The sequence below is a fragment of the Molossus molossus genome, unplaced genomic scaffold, assembly GCF_014108415.1.
Source record: "Molossus molossus isolate mMolMol1 unplaced genomic scaffold, mMolMol1.p scaffold_m16_p_23, whole genome shotgun sequence".
Taxonomy (NCBI): Eukaryota; Metazoa; Chordata; class Mammalia; order Chiroptera; family Molossidae; genus Molossus; species Molossus molossus.
The window spans coordinates 8,059,108-8,085,385 of record NW_023425359.1 but is presented as its reverse complement, the minus strand read 5'-3'; the positions used below and the strand labels follow the sequence as shown (position 1 = coordinate 8,085,385).

At 41.0% G+C, this 26,278-nt stretch overlaps 2 protein-coding genes across 2 annotated transcripts in view; both read right to left on the bottom strand.

Annotated features, from left to right (window-relative positions):
* Positions 1-13,987, bottom strand: part of NUP133 (nucleoporin 133) — a 51,647-nt gene extending 37,660 nt beyond the window's left edge. Inside the window, exons 1-8 of the mRNA XM_036277518.1 lie at positions 13,725-13,987; positions 11,387-11,505; positions 9,895-9,998; positions 8,158-8,265; positions 6,226-6,360; positions 5,447-5,617; positions 2,332-2,487; positions 1,836-1,906 (exon numbers count right to left, since the gene is read on the bottom strand). Coding sequence (XP_036133411.1) covers positions 1,836-1,906; positions 2,332-2,487; positions 5,447-5,617; positions 6,226-6,360; positions 8,158-8,265; positions 9,895-9,998; positions 11,387-11,505; positions 13,725-13,906 — 1,046 coding nt within the window. The 5' untranslated portion in view covers positions 13,907-13,987. The remainder of the gene's footprint in view (positions 1-1,835; positions 1,907-2,331; positions 2,488-5,446; positions 5,618-6,225; positions 6,361-8,157; positions 8,266-9,894; positions 9,999-11,386; positions 11,506-13,724) is intronic.
* A 5,598-nt stretch (positions 13,988-19,585) lies between these two features.
* Positions 19,586-26,278, bottom strand: part of ABCB10 (ATP binding cassette subfamily B member 10) — a 34,601-nt gene continuing 27,908 nt past the window's right edge. Inside the window, exons 10-13 of the mRNA XM_036277394.1 lie at positions 25,677-25,857; positions 23,525-23,568; positions 21,521-21,555; positions 19,586-21,040 (exon numbers count right to left, since the gene is read on the bottom strand). Coding sequence (XP_036133287.1) covers positions 20,809-21,040; positions 21,521-21,555; positions 23,525-23,568; positions 25,677-25,857 — 492 coding nt within the window. The 3' untranslated portion in view covers positions 19,586-20,808. The remainder of the gene's footprint in view (positions 21,041-21,520; positions 21,556-23,524; positions 23,569-25,676; positions 25,858-26,278) is intronic.

The following is a 26,278-nucleotide window of genomic DNA, read 5'->3' as shown; positions in this document are numbered from 1 at the left end:
TAATAAAAGACTTTATAAGCCTGTTCACAGAAAATATAAGCCTAGGTTGCAGCTCTGGTCAGAATGAGCAACCAATCAGTGAGTATCAGTGAGCATCAGGAAGATAAACACTGTTTTTAAAAAGCAGAAATCCGTCCAGATACAGAACACTCTGTAGGGTTCACCAGACCTGGAGGACATAGAAAGTGATGAATGGATAACTTGGAGTAAAGGTGGAGAGGAGGGTCAGAAAGAGAATGAGTGCTGAGTCTCACAGACTCATACGAATCTTGTTGGCTGCCAACACTGGGGGAGAGGAGCCCTGGGTCTGACCCGATTGAGTAATTCCTAAGTATGTTTCTCTTCTACCTTCTCAAACTATGTCTCCATTCTGAAAAATGTGAAAAATGTCATCATGTGCCCACAGTGAGCTGTGTCCAGTAGCAGTTCTAAATTTCTGAAAGTCTTACAATAAATAAAAGCTGGTAAACTGTATTTAATTAAACTGTTTATGGAAATTAAATATATACTATTATTTTTACTTCTTTGATAGTTTCTATAAGGTTTTCAGAAACTATAAAGAAGGATCCTACTGATAGCCTGAGACAGAAAAATTATACAGGACTGCAATATCCTTCCAAAAAACAAACAGATTTGTTCCACTACACTAAATTACTCTAAAACACATAAAAACCATCCTTAAATTCTGGGAAGTTTTGTTTTGAAGGCATACAAGCTACATATTTGCACTCATTATGAACTTCCACATTACATATGGTTTTTAAGTTTCTTTTTTTTTTAACCCTCACCAGAGAATACTTTTCTATTTCTCATCAGACAGAGTGGGAGGGAGAGGAAGACAGGGAGAGAGAGAGGAAGAGAGAGAGACACATTGACTGGCTGCCTCCTGCACAACCCAACCAGGGCCGCAGAAGAACCACAACCGAGGTACGTGCTCTTGACCCAAATCGAACCCAAAACTCTTTTGGTCTGCAAGCCAACGCTCTAACTACGGAGCCAAACCGGCCAGGGCTGGTTTTTAAGTTTCACATCACTTTTGGTTTTAAAGCTAAGTAATAATGTGGGATAAATTTGCTTTCCCAGACTAAACTGGGATCTTAAGCACCACTTAAGAGTTGTTTCTAAGAGGAAATTCACCCTGAGTACAAACCATGCTGGAGTGCTAACTTGTCCTGCTAAGAAAAAAACCTCATCCTGGCCAAGCCGGTGTGGCTCAGTGGTTGAGCATCAAGTCGCCAGTTGGATTCCTGATCAGGGCACATGCCCAGGTTGTGGGCCCAATCCCCATTGGGGGGCATGCGGGAGTCGGCCAACTGATGTTCTCCCTCATCGACGTTTCTATTTCTCCCTCTCCCTTCCTCTCTCTCTTAAAAAAAAAAAAGCAATAAATAAAAAGAAATTTAAAAAAGAAAAAACTTTACACTGTCCTTCCTTTACTCAATAAAGCCACAAACATAGGCTTACTCTCTAAGGCTCCTTTGGCAACAGAAAAGGGGCTGGAGAAGTGTTCCTGGTATCTCCACTGAGAGGAGCAAGGTGACAATATGAGCCCCCAGCAGTGGGAAAGGCATCTCTCAGCAGTGAGAGCAGAGAAGATGCATCTCTAACCAGGGCAGACACTAATGAAAGAATACACAGCTGAAGGTTAAGAACTGTTTATATCTCTCAAATGAACTAACATCTCTAGATAAAGAACACAAACAGATTTAGTAAGGCATAATAGTATGGTAAGATTAGCATCAGAAGAAGATATAGCAAGATTGTTCACCATTTTATAATAAACATCAATCTATTTTCCAAACAACTACCTATCTTCTTTATGACTAATTGCTTACCAGTTTTGCTTCAAATCCAAATACCGAATGTTGACCCCTTCTTTAATAGCTTCATAGTTACTTTCAGATCCCTATATGAAAACAATAGTACAAGCTCTTGAGTATGAGAATCATTTTTCACCTCTGCATCCCCCAGCACCTACAAAGTGCCTATCCACAGCAGCTCAAATAGTTACTGAATAAAATATACATTTAAAAAAATTTTAAGTAGCCCTGGACAGTTTGGCTCAGCGGTTGAGCGTCAGCCTGCGGATCAGAGTCCCGGGTTCGGTTCCTGCTAGGGGCACGTACCACAAAAAAAAAAAAAAAAAAAAAAAAAAAAGTAAATCACTGACTTGCAATATTTCTAGAGATTAAATACTCAATTTCTGTTTATCTGATGGCTAAACACTATGTTTGTATATTACATTAAAATATTTTCTTAAAACAAGTGAAGGAACAAACATTTTCATGTAACCATAAATGTGAACTGGAAATGGATATTACTGTTTCTTACCCAAATAGCATCAGTGATGTTTTCCTTCAGGGCTCTATTTATATCCCAACTACATATCTGTTTTTCTGAAGACTCATCTAATTCCCACTTGCTGATGTTTGAACTTGTCAGGCTATAAAAACTTGAGGTCTCTCTATCCCAAAGGACACTTGAAAGCTGTATGGAGAGGGAAGAAAAGTCAAGTTGTTAGATTAAGTTCTAATGTTAATAATAATTTTTCTGAAATTCAAATTGCATACATTTTATGATACTTGATTAGTATTCCTAGAAGAATTCTTCATTTAGGATTCAAAGGAAGGAATGATCCTGAAACAGACCTTGCAAACAAGGCAGGATTTCCACAGGCAGAAATGTAAAGGCAGAAGGCCCACGAAGAGCAGACTTGGGAGGCGGGAAAATTAAAGGGTCTTCAGAAAACTAGCAGTCCTATTAAATTAGAATGCAGACTATAACCAGAAAAAAGGCAAAAATGAGGCTCAAATGAGAAATTAGGGACACACAGCAGAGAATGTAAATTTGTAAATCTAGTAAGCACAGGAGATACTATCAATGGCTTTTGAACAGAGCTGTTACAGGAAAATGAATCTAGTAGGTTAGTCAGGTGGTTGCCCACCTTTTTGATGAGTTTCACCTCATCCAGGAAGTGGCTGTCCGGAAAGTCAGAGATGAGGATCTGGCAGGGTAGAACCCAGGGCCTGCAGATCTAAAAGGGCCTGGTTCAGGTTATTCTCTATGGCCACCATGGATTTCATGGCGTCCTGAGTTTTACCCCACTCACTGTGGGAAAGGCTGCAGCTTGTCCTGGAAAAGTACTTGGCCAACACACAGGTTTTGCATCATTAAGAGATGTTCAGCGCCTTCACGATTCTCCCTAGCCAACTTGTGGAAAAAGTGGTCCACATCCTCCAGAGCCACCACGCTGTGGTAGAAACAGAAGCCCAGAGAGAGGTAGAGGTAGGAGGCCTACAGATGCAGGTTGACCAGGTGGCTGATGGCAGCCTCCACCTTGGTGGAATAATTCTAATGAACCTGGGAGCTCAATGTTGTTCAGCAATAAAGAGTTAAGGGCCCTGGCCGGTTTGGCTCAGCGGTTAGAGTGTCTGCCTGCGGTCTGGAGGGACCCGGGTTCGGTTTCCGCTAAGGGCATGTACTTCGGTTGCAGTTTGTCCCCGGCCCTGGTTGGTCGTGCGGGTGGCAGCCACTCGATGTGTCCCTTCACGTCGATATTTCTCTCTCTCTCTCTCCCTTCCTCTCTCTCCCTCCCACTCTATCTGTACAAAAAATGGAAAAATATCCTCGGGTGAGGATAAAAAAAAAAAAAAGAGTTAAGGTAAAAAATGGTGTTGGTGTTGACTGGTCTCAGAGGCTGAGGATGGCTGAGGTGGTTCTGAAGGTGGTGACTGGAAAAGAGGTCGGAGGGTGAAAAAAGGGGCATCCCTGCCTCTGTTTCGTCCGAACACTGTTGAAGCAAGAGACAGATCCGGGGACCGCAGAGGGCACTGCCTATACATGAGTGTTTTGAGTTAAAACCTGAAGTGTCTCCAATTCTCCTACACTGTGACTCCAGCCACTAATGGGATAGTGGCAAAGTGAGTAAACTGGACTGGCACCAAGAGCTTAGGGGAAATTTACCAAGCAAGAGGGCAGATTAGGGTATAACAATGGAAGCAGAAAGATGTGGGTGGAAATGAGACATGATAGAAGTCAAATCTACAGCACCTGGTAAATAACTCATATATTACAAAAGGTGAGAGAGAGAGAGAGAGACTCCCCTTACCTACCCCCACCCCCCTGCCAAGTCAAGGTTTTATACTTAGGTCACGGATAAAGTGACAGTGCCATTAACAGAAAAAGGTCAAAAGGGAAATGAGTTTTGTAGGTTCATGTGTAATCAACAGGAGCGAAAAGAGAGTATGAGCAATTTAAACATGTTAAGTTTTAGGTTCAAAGACCATTCAAGGAAGCAGAGAGCAACCTGAAATTAGAGGGAAAAGGCACAGTAAAAGGAAGATGTGCTTTCCACTGAAACAGGCCTGGGCATAAATCTGCCGGAGTAGTTCTGTAACCCTGGGAAGTTTACTTGGTCTCACTGAAGCCACTGTCATCTGCAAACTGGAGAGAAATCTCTTTACATTTTAGGTTGTGGTAAAATAACAACTATAGAGCACCCAAAAGAGTAGATGCTCCATAAACGTCAGCACCCATCATCCTCCCTTCACTGTTCTGGAGCTCGAGGAAGCCCAGCTGACAGATCTAGATTTGAGTCATCCACAGCAAGCTGGAATCACGGAAGTGGAGAATACACTTTGTTTAAGTCTAGAAAGCAAAATTAGCTTTTAAACACATTTATACTTTTATATACTAGTTTTTTTATTTTGTATTTTTGTTCATCTTCACTCAAGGATACTTTTCCATTGATTTTTTTTAAGAGTAGAAAGGAGGAAGGGAGAGAGAAAAACATCAATGTGAGAGAAATACATTGATTGGTTGCCTCCTGCATGACCCTGACTGGGACCGGGGATTACACCTGTAACCCAGGTACATGCCCTTGACTGGGAATCAAGCCCAAGACCCTTTGGTCCACGGGCCAACACTCTAACTGCTGAGCCAAACTGGCCAGGGCTATACACTAGTTCTAATTCAAAGAACGCACTTAATAAATAATCTGTGTGCCTTAAGAATATTAATGTTACAGGGTATGTGAGGGGGTTAGTATAAACTCACTTGATCATCTTAATAAAAATGTTTCACTAAAAAGATCAAGGTTTTATTTCATGTACACTACTGTACATACAGAGGCAACACTAACTTCATAGGAAACTTCCAACTTACTGATTTCACCTAAGAAACAAGCGTATAAAACCAAGTTATTTTAGCCCAGCTAGTGTGGCTCAGTGGTTGAGTGTTGACCCATGCACCAAAAAGGTCACTGGTTCGATTCCCGGTCAGGACACATGCTCAGGTTGTGGGCCCGATCCCCAGTGGGGGGCATGCAGGAGGCGGCCAATCAATGTTCTTCTCTCTTATCGATGTTTCTCTCTCTCTCTCTCCCTCTCCCTAAAATCCAAAAAGGGAAAAAAATAAAAAAACCAACCAAGTTATTTTATCAACTTACTATGAGATCACTACTAGGAGACAGAATTCCCAAAAGAGAAGAAACCTTCCGACCAATCCCTGAAAGCACGCCTTGCCCTTGAGGCAGGATGCGCTGATGAATCTTTCCTAAGTTTTCAGGCGTCAGCCGAATCAGTTGGCTTCCCGTTGAGGACAAAATAAAACTTCCTCCCTGTGAACGAATATTGTGAAATTAATCAATTAAGCATCTAAGATAAAGAAAATTAACACAAAATGCTTCAACACAAAGAAAAATCATCTATAACGTAAAATAAATTTAAGAGAATAAAAAGGAACAATATTAAAATAATTTACTTATGAATCCATTCACTTAACATTATTAATTCTACATAGAAAAACTTTTGTTGCAGTTCTGCTTTTTTAATTGAGTATTTTTTTCTAATTTTGAAATTGCAGGTTCACCATATTGCAGTTCAACAAATTGGGCATCAGATTTTATTTCTTTGGTAAACCTGCAGAGTATACATTAGCAAACCATTCTTTATAGTATCTAAGAGTTTTTAAGTCACTCTTGTAAAATGTTCCTGAAAGAAATGAATACCAGTAGCTACTGTCCAGCACTGATATTTCAGAGCCCTATGAGAAGTGCTTTCCTTTTTCTAACTGTTCAAATCACAGACCCTTACTTCTTTCTTGTCTCTCTGATCATTCCCTGGCCTACATGGTCTATTCAAAACCCTGAATTTTTAGTCATTCAAATCCCACTTCCAAGCCACATCATAGCTTTGCAATAAATATGAAAGAATATCCATTGTATACCTGCACTGCTGTTAGGAAATTGTAGGTCTTATCACTTCCCAAATCTACGGAAGTCTCTGTGTAGGTGTCTTCACCAGCAAGACTTGGCCAATAACGAATGGATCCTTCTCTGGTGGCAACCATTACAGCAACAGACTGAAAAAAAGATCATAACACTTAGCAATCACAATAAAAGGACCCAATAACTGGGAATCTGATGAAACCGGTATTAAAAACCAGAGCAATTTCCCTGGCAGGTGTAGCTCAGGAGTTAGAACATGAGCCCTGGAACCAAAGGGCTGTGGGTTTGATTCCCAGTCAAGGGCAAGTACCTGGGTTGCAGGTTCAATCTCCAGCCCCAGTCTGGGTCATGTGGGAGACGACCAATCGATGTGTCTCACATCGATGTTTCTCTCCCAACCTCCTCCTCTCCCTTCCACTCTATCAAAAAAAAAACTGAATGGAAAAATATCCTCAGGTGAGGATTAACCAAAAAATAAACAAATAAAAATTATCATACAGTAAAAGTGACTTATGAATTTTAACACTTGTATAGACCCATGTTCACTACCACCACACAATAAGGACACAGAACAGTTCTATGAACCTCAAAATTCCCTAAACCCCTTCCTTTATAGTAAGGCTGTTCACCCCCAATCCTAACTTCTGACAACCACTGTTTCCATCATTATAGTCTAAACCTTCCCTGGATGTCAAACAAATAAAATCATATAGAATGCAATCTTTTGACACTGGCTTACCTCACTAGCATAATGTATATGAGATTCATCCAAGCTGTTGCATGTGTCAATAGTTCGTTCTTTTTACGGCTGAGTAGTATTCCATTCGATGGCTGAATCAGTTTGTTTATCCATTTACTTGCTAATAGACATGTGAGTTGTTTCCACCTTTGGCTATTGTAAAGAAAGCTGCTGCTATGACATATATATTTTGTTTTTTCTGTGTGTGAACAGAAGTTTTAATTGCTCTAAGGTAAATAGCCAGGAATGGATTTGCCAGGTCATATGGTTAAGTTTATTTTAACCTTGTAAAACAGTGAAAATCAAGTGGTTTTACCATTTTCAAATTCCCACCAACAATGTATGAGTTCCAGGTGCTACACATCCATGTCAGCACTTGGGAGTGTCAATACTTTTTTATTTTAGCCATTGTAACAAGTGTGTAGCAGTATTTTATTGTTGTTTTGATTTGCATTTCCCGAATGGCTAATAATGTTAACATCTCCTCAGGTCCGCAGGTGCTTATTTGACATCCTTTATATCGTCTTTGATAAAACATCTGTTCAAGTCCTAGCCATTTTGAAATTGGCTTGTTTCCTTATTAAGCCTCGAGAGTTCTTTTTATGTTTTGGATACAAGTATTTTGTTGGATATTTGATTTACAAATGTTTTCTCCCTGTCTTTGCTTGTCTCTTTATTTTCTTGTATCTTTGGCAGAGCCAAGATTTAATTCTGATGAAGTCCATTTTTACGAATCATTTATGATTCCAAGAAATCACAAATTGGCGCTTTCAAAAAACTCCTCTCCTAACCCCAGGTCATACTGATGTTCTCCTACAAGTTTTGTACTTTACATTTAGATTTATGATCCAGTTTGAATTAATCTTTGTATACGGTATGAAGTTCAGGGAGAAATTCATTTTTTTGCATAACGATGACCCATGGTTCCAACACCATTTACTGAAAAGACCATCATTATTCCACTGGATTGCTTTTGTATCTCTGTTAAAGATCTAAGGGCCACGTTTTTGTGGGTATCTATCTATTCTCTTCTGTCCCACTGCCCTATATGTCTGTCTCTTTGCTAACACCAGTGTCTTAATTCCTATAACTTTAAAGTTATGTCTCAGAATTCGGTCAGGTGATCCCTCCAACTTCAGAACTCTCTTATTTGGGGGGAAAAAGTATTTCAATAAGCATTTAAGTCACCTACCTGAGTAGAATGTGCTTCACCTGAGGCAGCAGAGTAAGAGAGAGCCACCAAGTCCGCGCTCCACTGGAAACCACTGGGTGGCAGCTGAAGTTCTTTGCAAACAGATAACTACAAAATAAAGCCAAACAAAAGACCTTTCACAACAAATCCAATTTTTTGAAAATGCATCTGACTTCACTCTTTCCTTTCTCTGCATATTTTACATTCTGATTCATTGCTGAAAATACTCTACAAATATTCTTTCTTTACACAATTTTTAATCAGGCTTTCAATAATTTTAAAACAAAATTTCTTGAGAGATATAAAATCAGGAAAACTTAAGAGCTAGACCAGACTTGGAATATCAACTAGTCCAATCTTTTCTCTGACTGAAAAAAGTCTATTGGTTAAGAGAAGTATGTAGGCTTCCTATGGAATTTCCCCAATATATAATCCCATCTTGGTTATCTGACATTTAAAATTAGCTTGACGTGGTCTTGCTTAGCAGTTAGAAGTCAACCTGTAGACCAATGAGTCATGGGTTTGATTCCAGTCAAGGGCACGTACCTCGGTTGCGGTTCGTCCCAGGCCCTGGTTGGGTTGTGCGGGAGGCAACCAGTCAAGGTGGCTCTATCACATTGATGTTTCTCTCTGTCTCTCCCTCCCTCCCACTCTATCTGATGATAAATACAAAAATATCCTTGGGTGAGGAAATAAATAAATAAATAAATAAAATAATTAGCATGACATCCTGGACAGTTTGGCTCAGTGGTTGAACATCAGCCCTCAGTCCAAAGGGTAGTGGGTTTGATTCCCCTTCAAGGGCATATATCTGAGTTGTAGGTTCAATCCCTGGCCCTGGTTCTCATGCAGGAGGCAACCAATCGATACGTCTCTCTCACATCGATGTTTCTCTTTCTCTCTCTCTCTCTCAATATGTCTCTCTCTCTCTCCCTCCCTTCCACTCTATTTAAAACTCAATGGAGAAATATCCTTGGGTAAGGATTAAATAAAAATAAAATAAAATTAGCATGACTACAGAGTAATTATCCTAAGTTGTCTAGAAAATTTCATATACTCAGCTGAATATCAGGCTCCCTCTGCTAACTCATCAAGCCCCACAGGACCTCTCCCACATATGCTCCTAACTACAAATACTGTTTTCTAGGCCGCAGCAGGACAGAGGCCAATAGACGTGAAAAGTTTGGGTAAGCAGGAGTCCCGAGTTCCAACAGAACAATGGCCCAATGAATAATAAGTGGTGCAAGAGAGTATGCCTGATCTGGAACAGTCAGAAAAAGCGGGTGCTGAGGCCAAGTTACTACACATACAAACGGAAACTGAAAGTTAAACTAGCTTCAGCAAAAAGTGGTATTATTTTTCCTATTTTATTAAGTGTCATTAAGTAAATTCAGTGAAAGACAGTCCTCCTTTGAAATAAACAAACAGTTCATTAGTTTATATGGATGGTATTTAGTCTTAGACTTCATTAAGCAGACTGATTAGCATGATATTCATGAAAAATTTCAATATCTCTAATTTTAGTAAATGTAAATGACATGGACCTTGTTTAAAAATCATTAAAGGAGAGAGACTTTCTTCCCAATACACAAATGTGTATGCATGCTCAGTATTTCATATCACTATGAAAATGCAAATCTATTAATTCAGACTGTCCTCCCAACAACTTTGAAAATTGAGGGTAAAAATTAAGAGCTCTAAGCTCTATCTCCTTTTATCTCTTTAAACAGTCATTACCTTAGAAATAGGTGACAGAGCAATCTTCCAAATAATGAGTTTGTCTTTGCAGATCAGACAAGCCCATCCACCTTCATCTATGTGAACAGTCAGCTGATCATCATCTAAATAAAAATATCAGAGACATAGTTCATCTTAGCATATGAAGAACTGTTAAAATTTCCTTATACCAAGATCATCTTATTTTTTAAAAATGTTTTTATTGATTTTAAGAGAGAGAAGGGAGAAAAAGAGAGAGATATAAACATCAATCAGTTGCCTCCTGTATGCCCCAAACTGGGGATCAAGCCTACAACCCCAGCATGTGCCCTGGCCGGGAATAAACTCCTGTACTATTTGTTAGTAACACAGCCTGGTGGCATGAACCAGGAGTATGTTAAAAGGTTTTAAAAGCGCTGGCCTTTGTGGCTCATTTGGCTGGGCATCATCCTGTGCACCGAAGGGTTGCTAGTTTGATTCTGGTCAGGGAACATGCCCAGGTTTTGGGCTTGATCCCCCATAGAGGTCTGCTTTCACATCGATGTTTCTCTTTCTTTCTCCCTCTCCCTGCCTCTCTCTCTAATCAATAAAAATTATTTTAAAAAGAAAATGGCTTTAACATATGATATATACTATATAAATTTTTAGAGAAAAAAATATGTACTATATATACTTAAAACAGAAAGAGTACATGGCAGAGGTTAGCAGAAGTTTAATTGTCTGAAAACAACTGTACCTGAAACTCCCAAGGACTTATAGTCAAAATGTGCAAGTTCAAGTTGATGAGAAATGTTCCTTCTTCTAGAACAGAGTACTTTAAACTTTTCTGACTATCATTCACAGTATAAGTACATTTTACATCATAATGAATTCACAAATAATTTAAATAAAACAAAACTTAACACTTTGAGATGCACTCTGATATTCTGCAATCTATTTTATTTATTTTTTTAAATGCTGGTTATAAACCACTAAACTGATTTCATTCACCACCTACAGTTTGAAAAACAACATTCCAGAAAATCACAAAGATCTAGAATTAAATTCTTAATAAAAATGACTCATGCGCCCTGGCCGGTTTGGCTCAGAGGTTAGAGCGTCGGCCTGCGGTCTGAAGAGACCCGGGTTCGGTTCCCGCTAAGGGCACGTACCTCGGTTGCAGTTTGTCCCCGGCCCTGGTTGGTCGTGCGGGTGGCAGCCACTCGATGTGTCCCTTCACGTCGATGTTTCTCTCCTCTCTCTCTGTTCCTCTCTCTCCCTCCTACTCTACCTGAACAAAAAATGGAAAAATGTCCTCAGGTGAGGATAAAAAAAAAAAATGACTCATGCAAATCACTAAGGATGCTCTGAATTTTGCTCTTCCAATCAGCCTGGTTTTACTGTGAAAAACCAAAGAGGTTACTGCTTTCTCCCTAGGTAAAGGTATATCAGAGAAAGCACAAATTTCAATCTCCATGCTAGAATTAGGCTTCATTTGAATTGCTAATAGAGGCAAACTGAAAATGACACCCACCTTCAGCCAACGTTAGGGCTTCCATGATTTTAACGGGAAGAGAGGATCCAAACGTTTTCACATCATAGTTCATAGCTTCAGTTATGGAATGATGTGGGAACATTCGTGTAGGTGTTCCTCTAAAGAAAAGAGACCATATTACTTCACCATAACTTAAATTTTCCATTACCCTAATTTTTATGTATATATTTTCACAATTAAGAGAAGAGCTTTGATCAACAAGAAATTATGAGGTGGAATGGTGAAAAGAAACTCTGGCTCATGTATTCGGTGTAATTAAATGTATTTGTCATTTTAAAAAGACTGACAGGCCCCGCCAGTGTGACTCAGTGGACTGAGAATTGACCCATGGACTGAGAGGTCCTGGTTCGATTCCGGTCAGGGCACATGCCCGGACTGTGGGTTTGATCCCAGGTGGGGGTGTGCAGGAGACAGCTGATCAATGTGTCTATCTCTCTCTTTCCCTTCATCTCTCTCTAAAAAACAACAGAAACACTTTTTTTTTTTTTTAAGACTAAATAAAGAGGACTAACTGAATTTAGAAAAATTTGGCCTCAGACTTTTCAACTCTAATTTTTGGATGCATGCACCATTCATTTAAGCTCTTTAAAACTTGGCTTCCTTAGCTGTGAAATAAAGAAGGTTGGACTAGGCCTGGCCAGTTTTGCTCAGCGGTTAGTACGGTGGCCCGTAAATCAAAGAGTCATGGGTTTGATTCTGGTCAAGGGCACCTACCTCAGTTGCAGTTCGATCCCTGGCCCTGGTCAGGCTTGTGTGGGAGGCAATCAGTGATGTCACATCAATGTTTCTCTCTCTCTCTCTCTACCCCCCACCCACCCAACTTTGACTAAAGATATCCTTCGGTAAAGATTTTTTAAAAAAGGTTGGACTAGATCAGTGTTTTTTCAAACTGTGGGTAATTTTGAGGGTCTCAATCAATCAACATTTTAAAAAACAAAACAGAATATAAAACAGAGTTTATCATGTGTTGTGGTGAAAGAAGTTTTACAAACTTTACACTGTAATTTCCTTAAGATCTTGTCACCACTAGAATCACAAGAATTGACCAGATCTGAATAATCAAGCAAGAAATTAAATGGGTCAATGAGTATCTACTGTTACCTGGTCTTCAATACAGTAGATACAGCAGTAGAAATTATATTTTCTTCTCACTTTCATTTTAACATTCAGAAAAATAATGTAAAGATACCAGTTTAAATGTTATTCTATCTCTTACCACATGAGGATTAAATGAGGAGACGCAAATACAGAGTGGTCGAGAGCTTTGTTTACCAACGGAGTATTATAACAAAGGTCTTTCCTTAAATGATCACCAGAAGGTAAGAAGAATTTGTTTTTAAAAAAACCACATTAAATAAAGTATGACTTTTATTCTGTCTTTTCTAAATGGGGAGAGGAAACACTAACAATATCAGCACTTTGGAGAGCACTTTTCAAAAAGCCAATGTCAAGGATACTATGTATTCTGTAAAAAATCATTTCTCCTTTAAAGTACTGCAAAATTTCACTTGAAACTAATACAAAATAATATTGAATGTAAACTGTAACTGAAAAATTAAGTTAAAAAATAAAATACCGCAAAATTTCATAGATAAATTTTATTATAAGATCAAGACCCAATATTACCATTTTCCTAAAGGCGAAAATTCATTTTTGATAGAGGAATTCAAAGGAAACTATTCACAAACATGTTATCTTCTCCTAAAGTTCTCGATTAATTATGAAAGGGGGAGTGGTGTGGACCAGTGATGCAGACTGGAGAGCCAAGTTTTTATTTGACAACAAAACTATTCTTATCTTCCTGCTTATGGAAAGCCTTTCCCTAGTAATGTAGCTACAAGTTAACTTCCGTAACTAAAAGCGCTTTGTAATTCCAATCAGCAGATATTAACTGTAGTTAGTATGTTAGGTGTTACGTGATGATTCTCCAGGGTTGGAGGTCCCCATTCCCACCATCACTGTGTATCATCGCCGTGGCATTTCATCTGGACTCCTCTGGCCTCAGTGAAGCCGACTCAGAGCGGGTATTACCAGATCACAGGGGTAGCAAGAGGGAGGAAGGTAACCCCTGATTCAAATCCAGTTTGTTCGTCACCTCTATACAAAGATAACTCCATGAAAAGTGCAAAGCGAAAACTCAATAAACTAAAGTGATGCAGAAATAACCGGCAAGGGTAGCGAAAGTCTGTTTTCCCAATACTTGGGCCTCCGCCTACGCCGCCTCAGGTTCCGGGGGCTCTGGAGACACCACCCTATCAGGTCCGCCGAGGCCCCTACGCCTGTGAGTCGCCAGACCCAACCCGGGACGAAAACTTACCGCGAGCTCAGCGAGCTACGCCGACCGACCGGAGAGAAGAGAACCGGGGAGTTGACTGCAGACCCCAGGGCCAGACCCTTCCTACTTGTCGCCCGCGGCGTGGAGCCCGCCCCGACTCCGCCCAGCGGGCCCCTCCGGGTTCCAGACATCGGGGTCCGCGGAGAGGAGACGGCCGGGAACATGACGGAAAGGAAAAGCCACAGAAAGCGCGTGGGTTCCGGCCGTGGGGCTGAAGCGCAACCCGCGCGCGAAGCTTGAACACTCAAGGGGCGGGAGGGCGCGCCGTAAATACGTCAAAGCGCAGCGCCGCGGGGCGGGGCCGGGGCCACCGGGATGGGAAGGAGGACGCGCGGTGTTGACGTCTAGGCGCTGCGTGGAGCCGCGGGCGAAGTTCAGGCGGCGGACGCTGGGTGCGGAGAGCGTCCTGGTGCTGGCCGCGGCCCGGAGCGGCGGGGGACCCGGACTTACGGAGTGAAACTGGAAAGCCAGATGCCATGCTCCACGCGGGGGGCGGGGCTGGTCCTCCCGCAGCTGGAACGCAAGCCTCTCCACGCGCCGCTCTTTCCTGAGCCCCTTGGGAAATGTAAAGTGTGTTCCCTGGTTTGAGATGAAAAGGGAGAAAAACCGGAAAGCCGACACCGGTTTCCCTCCCAGTGTTGTATTTGTTCTTCTCTAGGTTTGTCATTCTCCCATTCAACTCCGCACAGGTTCGTTCACGGTAGTTACAGGTCCATCTCTAATCCAGATCTTGCTCAAAAACCGCAGGCTCGCCCTGGCCGGTTTGGCTCAGCGGTTAGAGCATCGGCCTGCGGTCTGGAGAGACTCCGGTTCGGTTCCCGCTAAGGGCACGTACCTGGGTTGCAGTTTGTCCCCGGCCCTGGTTGGAATCGTGCGGGTGGCCAACCACTGGATGTGTCCCTTTCGCATCGATGTTTCTCTCTCTCTCTCTCTCCTCCCACTCTATCTGAACAAAAATGGAAAAAATGTCCTGGGGTGAGGATAAAAAAAGAAAATAAATAAATAAATAAATAAACAAAAAACCGCAGGCTCCTAACAGCTCCCTGATGGACACTCACCTGAAGATCCTGTAGACTCCTCATAATACACTGCTCAAAAGCTGGATTCGTTTTTTCCATTAGTACCCTTGTCCTACTACTACGTCTGTCCCTATTGGTAAAACTGGCTAGTCGCCCAAGGCAAAAAGGAAAACTAGAGTCATTCCTCACAACTGCCTCCACTGTAACATCCCGGCACATTGTAAATCCTGAGTATCTCTACTCTGCGTAGTCAGCTTGCTCAGTCCTTCACACTGCCGACATAACGAACTAAGGTAAACCTGAAGCTGCCCTTGGGCTTGGAAATGCTCTGGTGGCTGACCATTGCCCATAGGTGATTTGCTAAGGTCTTTTGTGATTTCACTCTGGCTGGTTTTGCTGTCACTACCTTCCACCACTAGCCACTTTTGCTCCACATTCCAAGAAAACAAATAAACATATCCCCCCTCTAATGCCTTTGCACATGTTTCTCCCGGAATGCCCTCCCTCCCTTGTTGCCCTCAACATCAAGTTTTACCTCAAGTGTCTACCTCAAGCATCAAGTCTCACATCAGTACTGCCTGCTCAGTGAAGCCTTTTGAAAGATTAGATATGGCCCAGCCGGTGTGGGCTCGGTGATTGAGCGTTGACCCATGCACCAAGAGGTCACCGGTTAGATTCCTGGTCAGGGCACATGCCCAGGTTGTGGGCCCAATCCCCCCAGTCGGGGGCATGCAGGAGGCAGCCAATCCATGTTCTCTCTCATGGATGTTTCTATCTTTTTCTCCCTCTCCCCTTCTCTCTAAAATCAACAAAGAAAAAAATATTTTTTTAAAGAAAGATTAGATAGGCCATTATTTTTTTACCCCTCTGCTCTTGTGTGTAGGCCATTTATATATATATTTTTACCCTGCATAGACACAGTTTATGTAAATGCCTCTCATGGAGCTACTTTTAAATGTCTTAACAGCAGGGATAGTAGCTGTTATTGTGTACATACCATAATGTGTACACAGTAAAGGTTCAGTAAATACAAGGTGAGGCAAAAGTAGGTTTATAGTTGTGAGTACACAAAACAGAGTTTATTCTTGTATTATATATTCATTAATTATTGTATTATTATCCATACAAACAACTGCAAACCTACTTTTGCCCTCCCTGTATTTGTTAAAATAAGGGAATCGTTAAGTAAACCCTGGCATATCCATGTGGGAGGACACAGTGTATCAGTTGTTGACATTTTCCCAGGAAGCCATTCTTTTGTGTATATTAACAGCATCTGGGGAGTTACCGTGTGAAGGTTATATAGGCAAACTGCTTTACCCCTTCCCTCGCCTAGGTTTGTAACCCAGCTTTGCAGTTTGAGTGTTACAGCTCTTACAGCCCAGTGTGTTTCTTCTTCCTTGTTTCATTTTTATTTCGGGGCCGGGGTGGGGGAGTGGTTGAGATGAGAAATGGAGAGCAGTCATGTCTGAGAAGGCATTGCTGGGATAAATTTGTTCTTGGGCTTTGTTGAATTGGTTAGTGGTTTGCCCACCTTTAAGTTATAAAAGCTGCTGTCTGCCAACCCCTTTAAGCAGAAATGTCCCTGGAGATTGAAGGATCGTGAGTAAACAGCACTATGTCATTCATTCATTATGAATTTATAGAGTACCTACAATGTGCCAGGCTGTTTGATAAATGTTAAAGTTTATAACTGTAAACAAAACAGACATGGGCCCTAAACTCATGGAGGTCACAGACCAATGAGAAAGACAGACACTGAACAAATGAGCAAAAACAAGTATAAACTACCGACTGAGAAGTGTGCTATGAAAGAGCAGCGTGTATGATCATTAACTGGGGGTACCTAATTTTGGAGGGAGATCTACAAAGGCCTCTGGGAGAAAAGGATGGTTAAACTGAGGCATGAAGCATGAGTTAGCCAGACAAAGAATAGGAGGGAGATTGTTTTAAGCAGAGGCTCCTCAGGCAAAGGTCCTGAAGCAGCAAAGAGCTTGCTGCATTCCAGGGACTTTAAACAAACCAACCAACCTCAAATGACTAAAAGTATTGGAAATTAAAGAAATAAGGAGGGACTAATGAAGGGCTTTGCTGGTTCTATCAAACAAGATCCTAGAGGAAATAGCGCCCTCAAGCTGGAGTTAAAGGAAGTTTAATAAAGGAATATTAGGGATAGTGTAGAACCGACTCCTAGCAACAAATGGGCCAAGAAAGGGTCACCAGAATCTGAGAAAAAGGGCCACATACTAGAGTTGTGGCCTCGCATCTAGAGGTGAGGGAGGAGGACACTAGTGCAGTCCACGGAGGTCAGCCTCCTGGAGGAGGTAGTGAGTGGAATGGAAGCTCCTCGGGACATATGCTTAGAGCATCACCAGCGCTTCTTTTTTTTTAATCCTCACCCGAGGACATTTTTTTGGCCGGACCGCAGGCGGATGCTCTAACCGCTGAACCAAACCGGCCAGGGCCACTCTCACCACTTCTATTCGACACAGTACTGGAAGCCCTAGCTAGAGAAGTCAGGCAAGAGAAAGAAATAAAAAGCATAAGCACAAGAACAGGCAATGGAATAGAACAGAGAACCCAGAAATTGACCCAAAACATTATGCTCAATTAATATTCGACGAAGGTGGCAAGAGCATACAGTGGAGTAAGAACAGCCTCTTTAATAAATGGTATTGGGAAAATTGGACAGCTACATGCAAAAAAATAAAACTACACCATCAACTTACACCATACACACGAATAAACTCAAAATGGATAAAAGACTTAAATGTGACTTGTGAATCCATCAAAATCCTAGAAGAAAATGTAGGCAACAAAATTTCAGACATCATATGCAGCAGAATTTTCACTGATACATCACCTAAAGCAACAGAAACAAAGGAGAAAATGAACACATGGGACTACATCAAACTAAAAAGCTTCTGCACAGCAAAAGATACAATCATCAAAATGGAAAGGCTACCCACTGTATGGGAGAGCATCACTGCCAGTAATACATCAGATAAGGGGTTAATTTCCAATATATATAGAGGGCTCATACAGCTCAACAAAAGGAAGACAAAGAATCCAATTAAAAAATGGGCAGAGGAACTAAACAGACACCTCTCCAAACAGGATTTTATAAACTTAAAACCAAAGGCAAGTACCTAGGAGAGAGTTGAGAGGAGTGGCTGGGGGCGGGGGGGGGGGGGCAGTGGGAGGTGGCTTTGGCTCTGCAGGGCGAGGCCTGGGAGCGCAGGGACGCTCCAGGTGGCTGCCTCCGTAGGGGGGGAAGGGCGGGGGAGCTGTGGGATGGACTGCAGCGGACAGCGAGTGGAGTCAGGGAGGACCCACTGCCCTGGGAGCTCCCTGAGCCCGGTCCGCGAAGAAGAGTCAGGCGGGCAGCAGGCGCTCTCCCTGTGAAGAAAAAAATTATTTAAAAAAAAAACAAAACCAAAGGCAAGAGAAATAAAAGCAAAAATAAATGAACACGACTACATCACAATAAAGAGCTTCTGCTCAGCCAAAGATACCATCAACAAAACAAAAAGGCAACCTACCAAACGGGAGAAGATATTTGCAAATAATACCTACAATAAGGGGCTAATATCCAAAATACATAAAGAACTCATACAATTTAACAACAAAATCCTACTTAAAGAAATGGGCAGAGGACCTGAACACTTTTCCCAAGAATACATACAAACGGCCAAGAGATATATGAAAAGATGCTCAACTTCACTAGCTATAAGGGAAATAAAATTAAAACCACAATGTGATATATCTCACACCCATTACAATGGCTATTCTAAATAAGAGGAGAAACAGCAAGTATTGGAGAGGATGTGGAGAAAAAGGAACCCTCATTCACGTCCAGTGGGAATGTAAACTAGTACAGACACTAGGCAATGAATGAACCAACTCCTATACACAGACAACGAAGGGTGGTTGCTAGAGGCAAAGGGGGGCGAAGGGAGGGTGAAAAGGGTAAAGGGGGTGAAGTTTATGGTGACTGAGGGAGACTAGCTTTGGGTGGTGAGCACACAATGCAATACATAGGTGAGGTATTAGAGAATTGCACACTTGTAACTTACATAATGCTGTTAATCAGTGTCACGCCAATACATTTAATAAAAAATAGCAAAAACAAGAAGTGACAGACACAGATAAAGTTCACTATAAATTTTAATCCAAGATATAAATGTTACCTTAAAGATACACTGAACATCTTGTATTAGAAAATAAAATATAACGACTACATTCAATTTTGTAAATACTATGGCACAAAGATTTCCCTCAGGTCCAACTTTGTCGTTGTGTTCTGTTTGCTTTCTATGAACCACACCATAATAGCAAACTGTGTAAAGACTACAAGTAAAGTTTATTAAAATGATGGTCATGATGTACTGTTTGCTAATTCAAATAACACAGTTCATTTATTCATTTTATTCATTAATAAATTCCCTTATGTAGAATGAAATATATTACTCCGTGCTTATCATGAAATAGTAGTTTCTTCTTCCAGTATAACCAGGGAACTAATGATTATTTAGTACAGGAGAAAACTTCAATTTTAATTATGTCAACATATTTACTTCTTAGGTGTGACATCATCAATGCAGAAAAAGCACTCTTTCTTGAGGCAATAGCAAATTAACAGTACTGATATGAAATATGGCAAATCTAATGGTTGTCAGCATTGCTTTAAGGATTTTTAAGCAACCTGGCTGGTGTGGCTCAGTTGGTTGAGTGTCATCCTATACACCAAGAGGTCACCGGTTCAATTCCCAGTCAGGGCACATGCCCAGGTTTCGGTCTCAGTCACCAGCGAGGGGTGTGCAGGAGGCAGCCAATTGATGTTTCTATCTCTCGTCAATGTTTCTCTCTCTCCCTTCCCCTTCCTCTCTCTCTAAAATCAATAAACATATTTTACAAAAAGAATTTTGAGGCATTTAGGTGACTAAAACTATAATCATAAAAGAAAAAAGGTTATTAATGTCCTCTTTTCAGAAGACTGACAAGTTCTTAAGGTTTCTTGATATTTTGTAGAATAACAAGAACTTCTAAACTTTCTTCAAATGTTTTAAAGTTGAAAATTAGTTATATTATTCAGATTTTAGCCTCATTTAATAAAATTTCAAAAGTATTTAAATAAGTGATAAACGGTTGTAAAATTTGGTTTTAAGAATTATAAATTTTTAAAATATAATTTTCAAAACATGCCTGAGACAACATAATGTAAAATTCATTTACATCTTTCTTGATAATGCCTGGCAGTTCACACCTTACTTCCCACAGCACTCATAGAAAGAAATATGTAAATAACGAAAATAGAAGCTTTCCTAGCCAAATATGGGGCTTCTTCTTCTCCTTTTAAAACTCACCGGGCTCTCATGTGCCAAAATGTGAAAAACCACACACATCCAAACACAGTCTCATCCCAGAGGGACAGAGACTCCTAAACTCTCACACCTCTGAAGACACAGGAGATGGAGAATGTCAAGGTTCCCTTCTCACCATGTGATATTAACTATTTCTGTATGTATAATGCTCAGGTTCACTTCACAAGAGTACAAGGATAAAATAAACAGTTAGATTTTCATCTTCTATTACGCCTCCTAGTAATATTCAACCCAAAGTGGGTAGAATAGTACCAAGAGAATTATAGTGATTGGCAAACTGGCCTAAAATAATTAGGCCTTTTAATTTATAATTCCCTTTTAAAAGTTGTCATTCGACAATAGCTTCAATCTATAACAGCAGGTTAAAAAAATGAGGTGCTATGCTATATTAAAGTATTCCAAGATAAAATAAAGTACAAAACCTGAAAATAACTTCAGTGCTATAGACATTTAGAAAGTTATAATTATTAAAACCCTGAATAAAAAGGTCTTGAGAACAACTTTATCTCAAAACAATAGTTTATATACTTTGGGAAAAATAGGCATATTTCAAATAATTTGAAGTACGATTTACAGATGCCACACCATCTTTAAGAAATTCCCCCCCTGCAATGGTGTTTTGCTTTAAAGTCTCTCATATTCAATTTGCCAGTAGTTGCTTCTTTATGCTGAAACAAAACTTTGTTTGTTCATTAATTTCCTGTATAGCCCATCTGGTTTTGCAAGCAGTTCTTCATGTTTCCCACATTCGATAATTTTTCCTTGGTCGAGAACAGCCACCATATTAGCATTCTTGATGGTAGAGAGGCGATGGGCAATAATTAACACCATTCTTCCTTCCATTAGTCGATCTAGAGCTTCTTGTACCAGGTACTCATTCTCAGCATCCAGTGCACTAAACAGGAAAACCACGTGAGAAAGCAGAGACGTCAGTGCCATACTGTGTGCTCATGTATTTCCTGGTACCCTCACCGTGGCCCTTCGTTAGCAGTGCATTTTCACTATGATCAAAACTGTAACTTCTTGGGTATACTATATGTCTTTTATATCCTAAAGGCATTATTAAAAAAGAAGCTTGGGACTCTAACCTTCCACGAACCACTGCACATAAGTAGAAAAGAATCTGCACAGTAGCTCGTTAAAGCAATTAGGGATTCATCACAAATGTGTCTGAATTGGAAATACAACCCTCAACTCAAGGCTCAGCCTGTCCACTGCCTCACAACTGTCATTATTAATTTAGACTTAGTCATTTTTAAGTGGGGGGGGGGGAGGGTAGGTTCAGCTGTAACACTTTGCAGTACAGAAAAATAAGTCTTTGGTAAAGGAAGAGTTTCGTTTAATATAATTACATGTAGTATTAAGATATCCTCACCTGGTTGCTTCGTCAAGAAGAAGAATTTTGGGATTCTGAAGAAGAAAAAGTATTAAAAAGAAAACATAATTTTATTAGAAAAACACAAACTCTCAGTAATTAAAAGAAATGAATTTTATATGTACTATACATGATACAACATGAATGAACCTTGAAAACATTCTGCTAAATGAATAAGTCAGACACAAAAGCTACATGTTGTATGACCCCATTTATAGGAAATGTCCAGAGTAGGCATGTCTATAGAGAGACGAAGTAGATTAGTGGTTACTTGGGGCTGGGTTCATGGGGAAATAAGGGAGATGAATATGTGTGACTGCTAAAGGGTATAGAGTTTCTTTTAGGGGTGATAAAAATGTTCTACAATTAATTATGGTGATGTATACACAACACTGAATACACTAAAACTCACTGAATTATACACTTTTAATGGGTGAATTGTATAGTATGTAATTTATGTCACAACAAAATTGCTACAAAAGCCCAGCCAGTGTGGCTCAGTTGGTTGAGCATCGACTCATACACCAAATGGTTGCCAGTTCGATTCCCTATCAGGGCACATGCCCAGGTTTTGGGCCAAATCCCCAGTGGGGGGCATGCAGGAGGCAGCCAATCAATGTTCTCTCTCATTGATGTTTCTACCTCTCCCTCCCTCTCCCTTCCTCTCTCTCTAAATCAATAAAGAAACACACACACACACACACACACACACACACTGCTACAAAAAAGGAAAACCACAAACTCATAAATGTCTGAAATAAGCACATAAATGGAAGAGTTAGAGATTACTTTAAGCTACATCACAGTAATCACTGGACTGGACATTGTTCATAGTGCAGTTTTATCCTGCTGGCCAATCAACTACCAGTATGAAGTGGGATCTAAAGTGAGTAAGACAGAGTCTAGACTCTCAAGGTCCTGCTTATATAGTTAGGAGTATCACATAAAACAGAAAAAAATAAGAGTAAGCTGATATATATATAACACATTAAATTCTAGGTTTGTCTAGGAGTCTATCAGAAGAAATGAACACATGTCCACACAAAAACTTTTACACCATTCATTGACAGCAGTGCTATTCACAAAGGCCCCAAACTGGAAACAACCAAATGTTCGTCAACTGGTGAATGGTAAACAAATCGTGGGCTAGCCACACGAAGGACTTCTACTCAGCAACAGAAAGGGATGAAGTTCCGAGATAGGCTACAACATGAAGGAACCTGAAAAACACTATGCTAGGAAAAGAGGCCAGATGCCAAAGGCCATGTCTCATCTGATTCCACTGGTCTGCAGTGTCCAGAAAGGCCAACCTAGACAGAGAGCAGATTGGTGGCAGCCAGAGGCTGGGGCTGGGAATGGGGAAAGGCTATTGGCCCAAGGGTTGTTTTTTAAGGGTGATAGAAATGTTCTTTAAAAAAATATCTTTTTTGTTTTGATTGTGTGATGGTCGGATAACAATAAATTTATTTAAAGTTACTGTAAGTACATTTAAAATAGGTGAACTTTATGGTATGTAAGTTATACTTCAATAAAGTTTTTTATACCCCTAAGAAAATCACCTATAAATCTGAGGAGATCAGTTAAATAACACAGGGAAAGACTATCATTTCCCAAAGAATACAATGTCTGACTTTCAGCTGAAATGGCTTCTTTCTCTCCTCTTAGAAGTTTTGTACAAGTATTTCAAGTCTGTATTAGTCACGGATTATACAAGTTAGCACACTTGTACTGTTTTGATATTTTGATATAATCACTGTTTCACTCATCAGACTGTATGATTTTCTCGCTCTGTCAACACTAGCACAGTACTGGCCTCCTAACGCCCAAGAAATACTTGTTAAATTTGGACAACACACACTCAGTGGAACTCCGTATCTTTCTTTCACCAGAACTGTCAACCATGTATCTATCCTCACCCTCCGAAGAAAAAAATAAATTTCAAGTTACAAGGTCTCTAATTAAAAACCACACCAAGAAACCCCAGCCAAGTGGCTTTGGGCTTACCTTAAGCAGAGCACGGGCGATTGCAATCCGCTGTTTCTGCCCACCTGACAACGACAATATATTTTTTTAAATTGAGAGCTGTAACAAAAATTCTCGGTACCAGGCTTTTCTGATAAGCCAGGTGGCGATTTGAAGGAAGCTCGTTCCAGTCGGTTATAGCTAAGATAGATGGTAGAACAGAAACCTAGTTTTAAGTATACTGCCTCCTCATTAACTTCCCAATTAATAATAACAATTATCATCAGAGCTAACATTAATTGAGGTGTACCTATGTACCAGGCATTTTCTAAGTGCATCACACATATTATCTCATTTAATCTTTAAGAATCCTACGAAGTAGGTCCTATTACTATTCCCTTTTTGCTAATGAAAAACTGGGGCACAAGGGAAGCTGTCCAGGCCTCACAGTCGGCGTGCGGCAGAGCCCAGGTCTGATCCTGCGGAGGGAAGGGCTAGCAAGGAAACCAGAAGCTGGGACATCCACGGGTTTCTGAGCAGTGGGCGGGAGCAAAGGGCCCAGTGGGCTGGGCCTGGGCACTGCACTGCCCCACTGGAGCACCGCTCCTGACTCCTTCCTCTCGTGCTGATCTCCCCTTCTCCGGCCAGGGAAGACTGTACACACAGTGGTTTGTGTGCATGCATGACACTGGGGGCAACGCATAGAGTAAACCACGCTAATCCCTTTGCAGAACCCAAATTCTACTAAAAGCAAGAGAACAAACTGGGAGTGGGAGTAGGGGAAATGCAGACAGGACAGGAGGCGAACAGCAGAAAGTCTGTGATAATTCCCCTCACTCATCTTTGTCTCACACCTGCCTCCTCCTTTCCTCCAGGGGACACTACTCCTAAGTGACACTGGTCAAGTCTCAGAGAGCAGCACTCAGGGCTCACGCCTCCCGACTTGCTTCATTACAGAAAGCTCAATCTCATCTTTGGTGATGAAAACATTCCTTTTTGGTTGATTTTATTGGCCAAAAATACTTATTAATAGTAATTGCTGGACATTACATCATTTCATCTAAAGGAAGTTCACCATTTATAGCTGAAATGTGTGGTGCTGCCTACAGGTGACCTCCACCCGGCACCCCAGTGGTTCACTTTACACGGCAACGTGTAATTCTAGTCCTGGAACTTCCAAATCTAACAAAAACACCTTTCATCTACTGCCGATCGTTTTAAAAGGCCACACACGATAAATTTAAAACATTTTGTGTTAATTTTCTGTGAAAAGCTTAATGTCAAAAAGGACTATTGCTCTGGTCCTGCCTGGTAGCCTTCATGCATGGAGGCATCCATCCATCCCTGCTAGGACACTTCCACTGACAAAGCTTGTTGTCATGGAAGGGAGCACGTTTCAGTATCTGTAATGAATAAAACACCTGTATTTAACCAGATAAAAATGTATTTCCCTTTAAGTTCTACTCTGCCCACTTCTGCATGCTAAAGCAATAGAAAATAGGTTTTCTCTTTCCTTCTGGACAGGCTGGCACCCACAATGTAACACAGTGCGCCAGATGTGCGCTGACATCACAGAACAGCGACTGTGCCTCGCACCGTGGTCCTCCATTCGCCTGGGTCAGGGCACAGCAACCTACACCATGAGCCAGACCTGGGCAAGGACCTGTTTGTGCATGGCCCTCGAGCTAATATTGCCTTTTACATTTTACTCGGTGGTTTAAAAAAACCAACAAAGAATACTATGTGACAGATGCCGCATAAAACCTAAGGTATTTATTTATTCTCTGGCCCTTTATTGAAAAAGTTTGTTGATCACCGGTATAACATGTACAGTGAAGAATGAGGAAGAAAGAATTCTTTCCATTTCAATTCGGTTCCTGTATCTCTGCCTCCCTGTATCTCTGTCTTATGTTCTGCAGTTTTCAAGGATCTCAAGTTGCAAAACACATCTTTTCCCAGGTGAGAACAAAGCTGCCGCAGCTGAGTACTACTCAGTGAGACACTCAGTGGGAATTTGGGGTAAAAACGGAAGGAAACTGAGGAGCTGTCCACATGCAAAAGAGGTTTTGGAAAGTGGAAGGTCTAATTTCATGCCTCTAAAGACAAAGCCCAATTGAAAAGCAATGTTGCAGCGTGAGGTGTTTGGAGACTCCGCGGAGCAGGAGTTTCCCTACAGCGCAGTGACAGCAGGTACCTGAAAGGAGAACGCCCTTCTCTCCGACCACGGTGTGGAGCCCTTGGGGGAAACTTCGGATGAAAGCAGTTGCGTTGGCTACTTCAGCTACTTTCTCTACCTCCTCGGCGGTCACTGAGGAAGGGTTGTCTGCACCATAAGCAATGTTCTCAGCAATTGAGCAAGAAAACAAAATTGGTTCCTACAAATTGGAAATGAAACATATTTATTGCAAATTTCAAAACAGACTTCGCACGTGTCTAATAAACACAGTGGGGCTTTTTTCGTGCAGCACTTGTAGCTAAGAAACGATTAAATTGCTCCCAAAGAATATATGCTCTCTTCTTGGTTCCACTTCTTCTTTGGGTATTACCATAAACAAGACTGATTTTATCACCTGTAGTTCCCACACCAGAGAAAAGGAGATTCCACAGCAGGTGCCTGCATGGCTCCTGGCACACAGTAGGCACTTCGTAAATGCAAGTTCCCTTTCCTTGGGAATTGTGGGTACTGGAAGACCACAAGCCCATCTGCATTTTCCATCTGCCTGCCTTCCACTGAGGACATTACTTTTTGAAATATACATAAACTAGATGAACATGACATTTTGACAGAACTCTGTG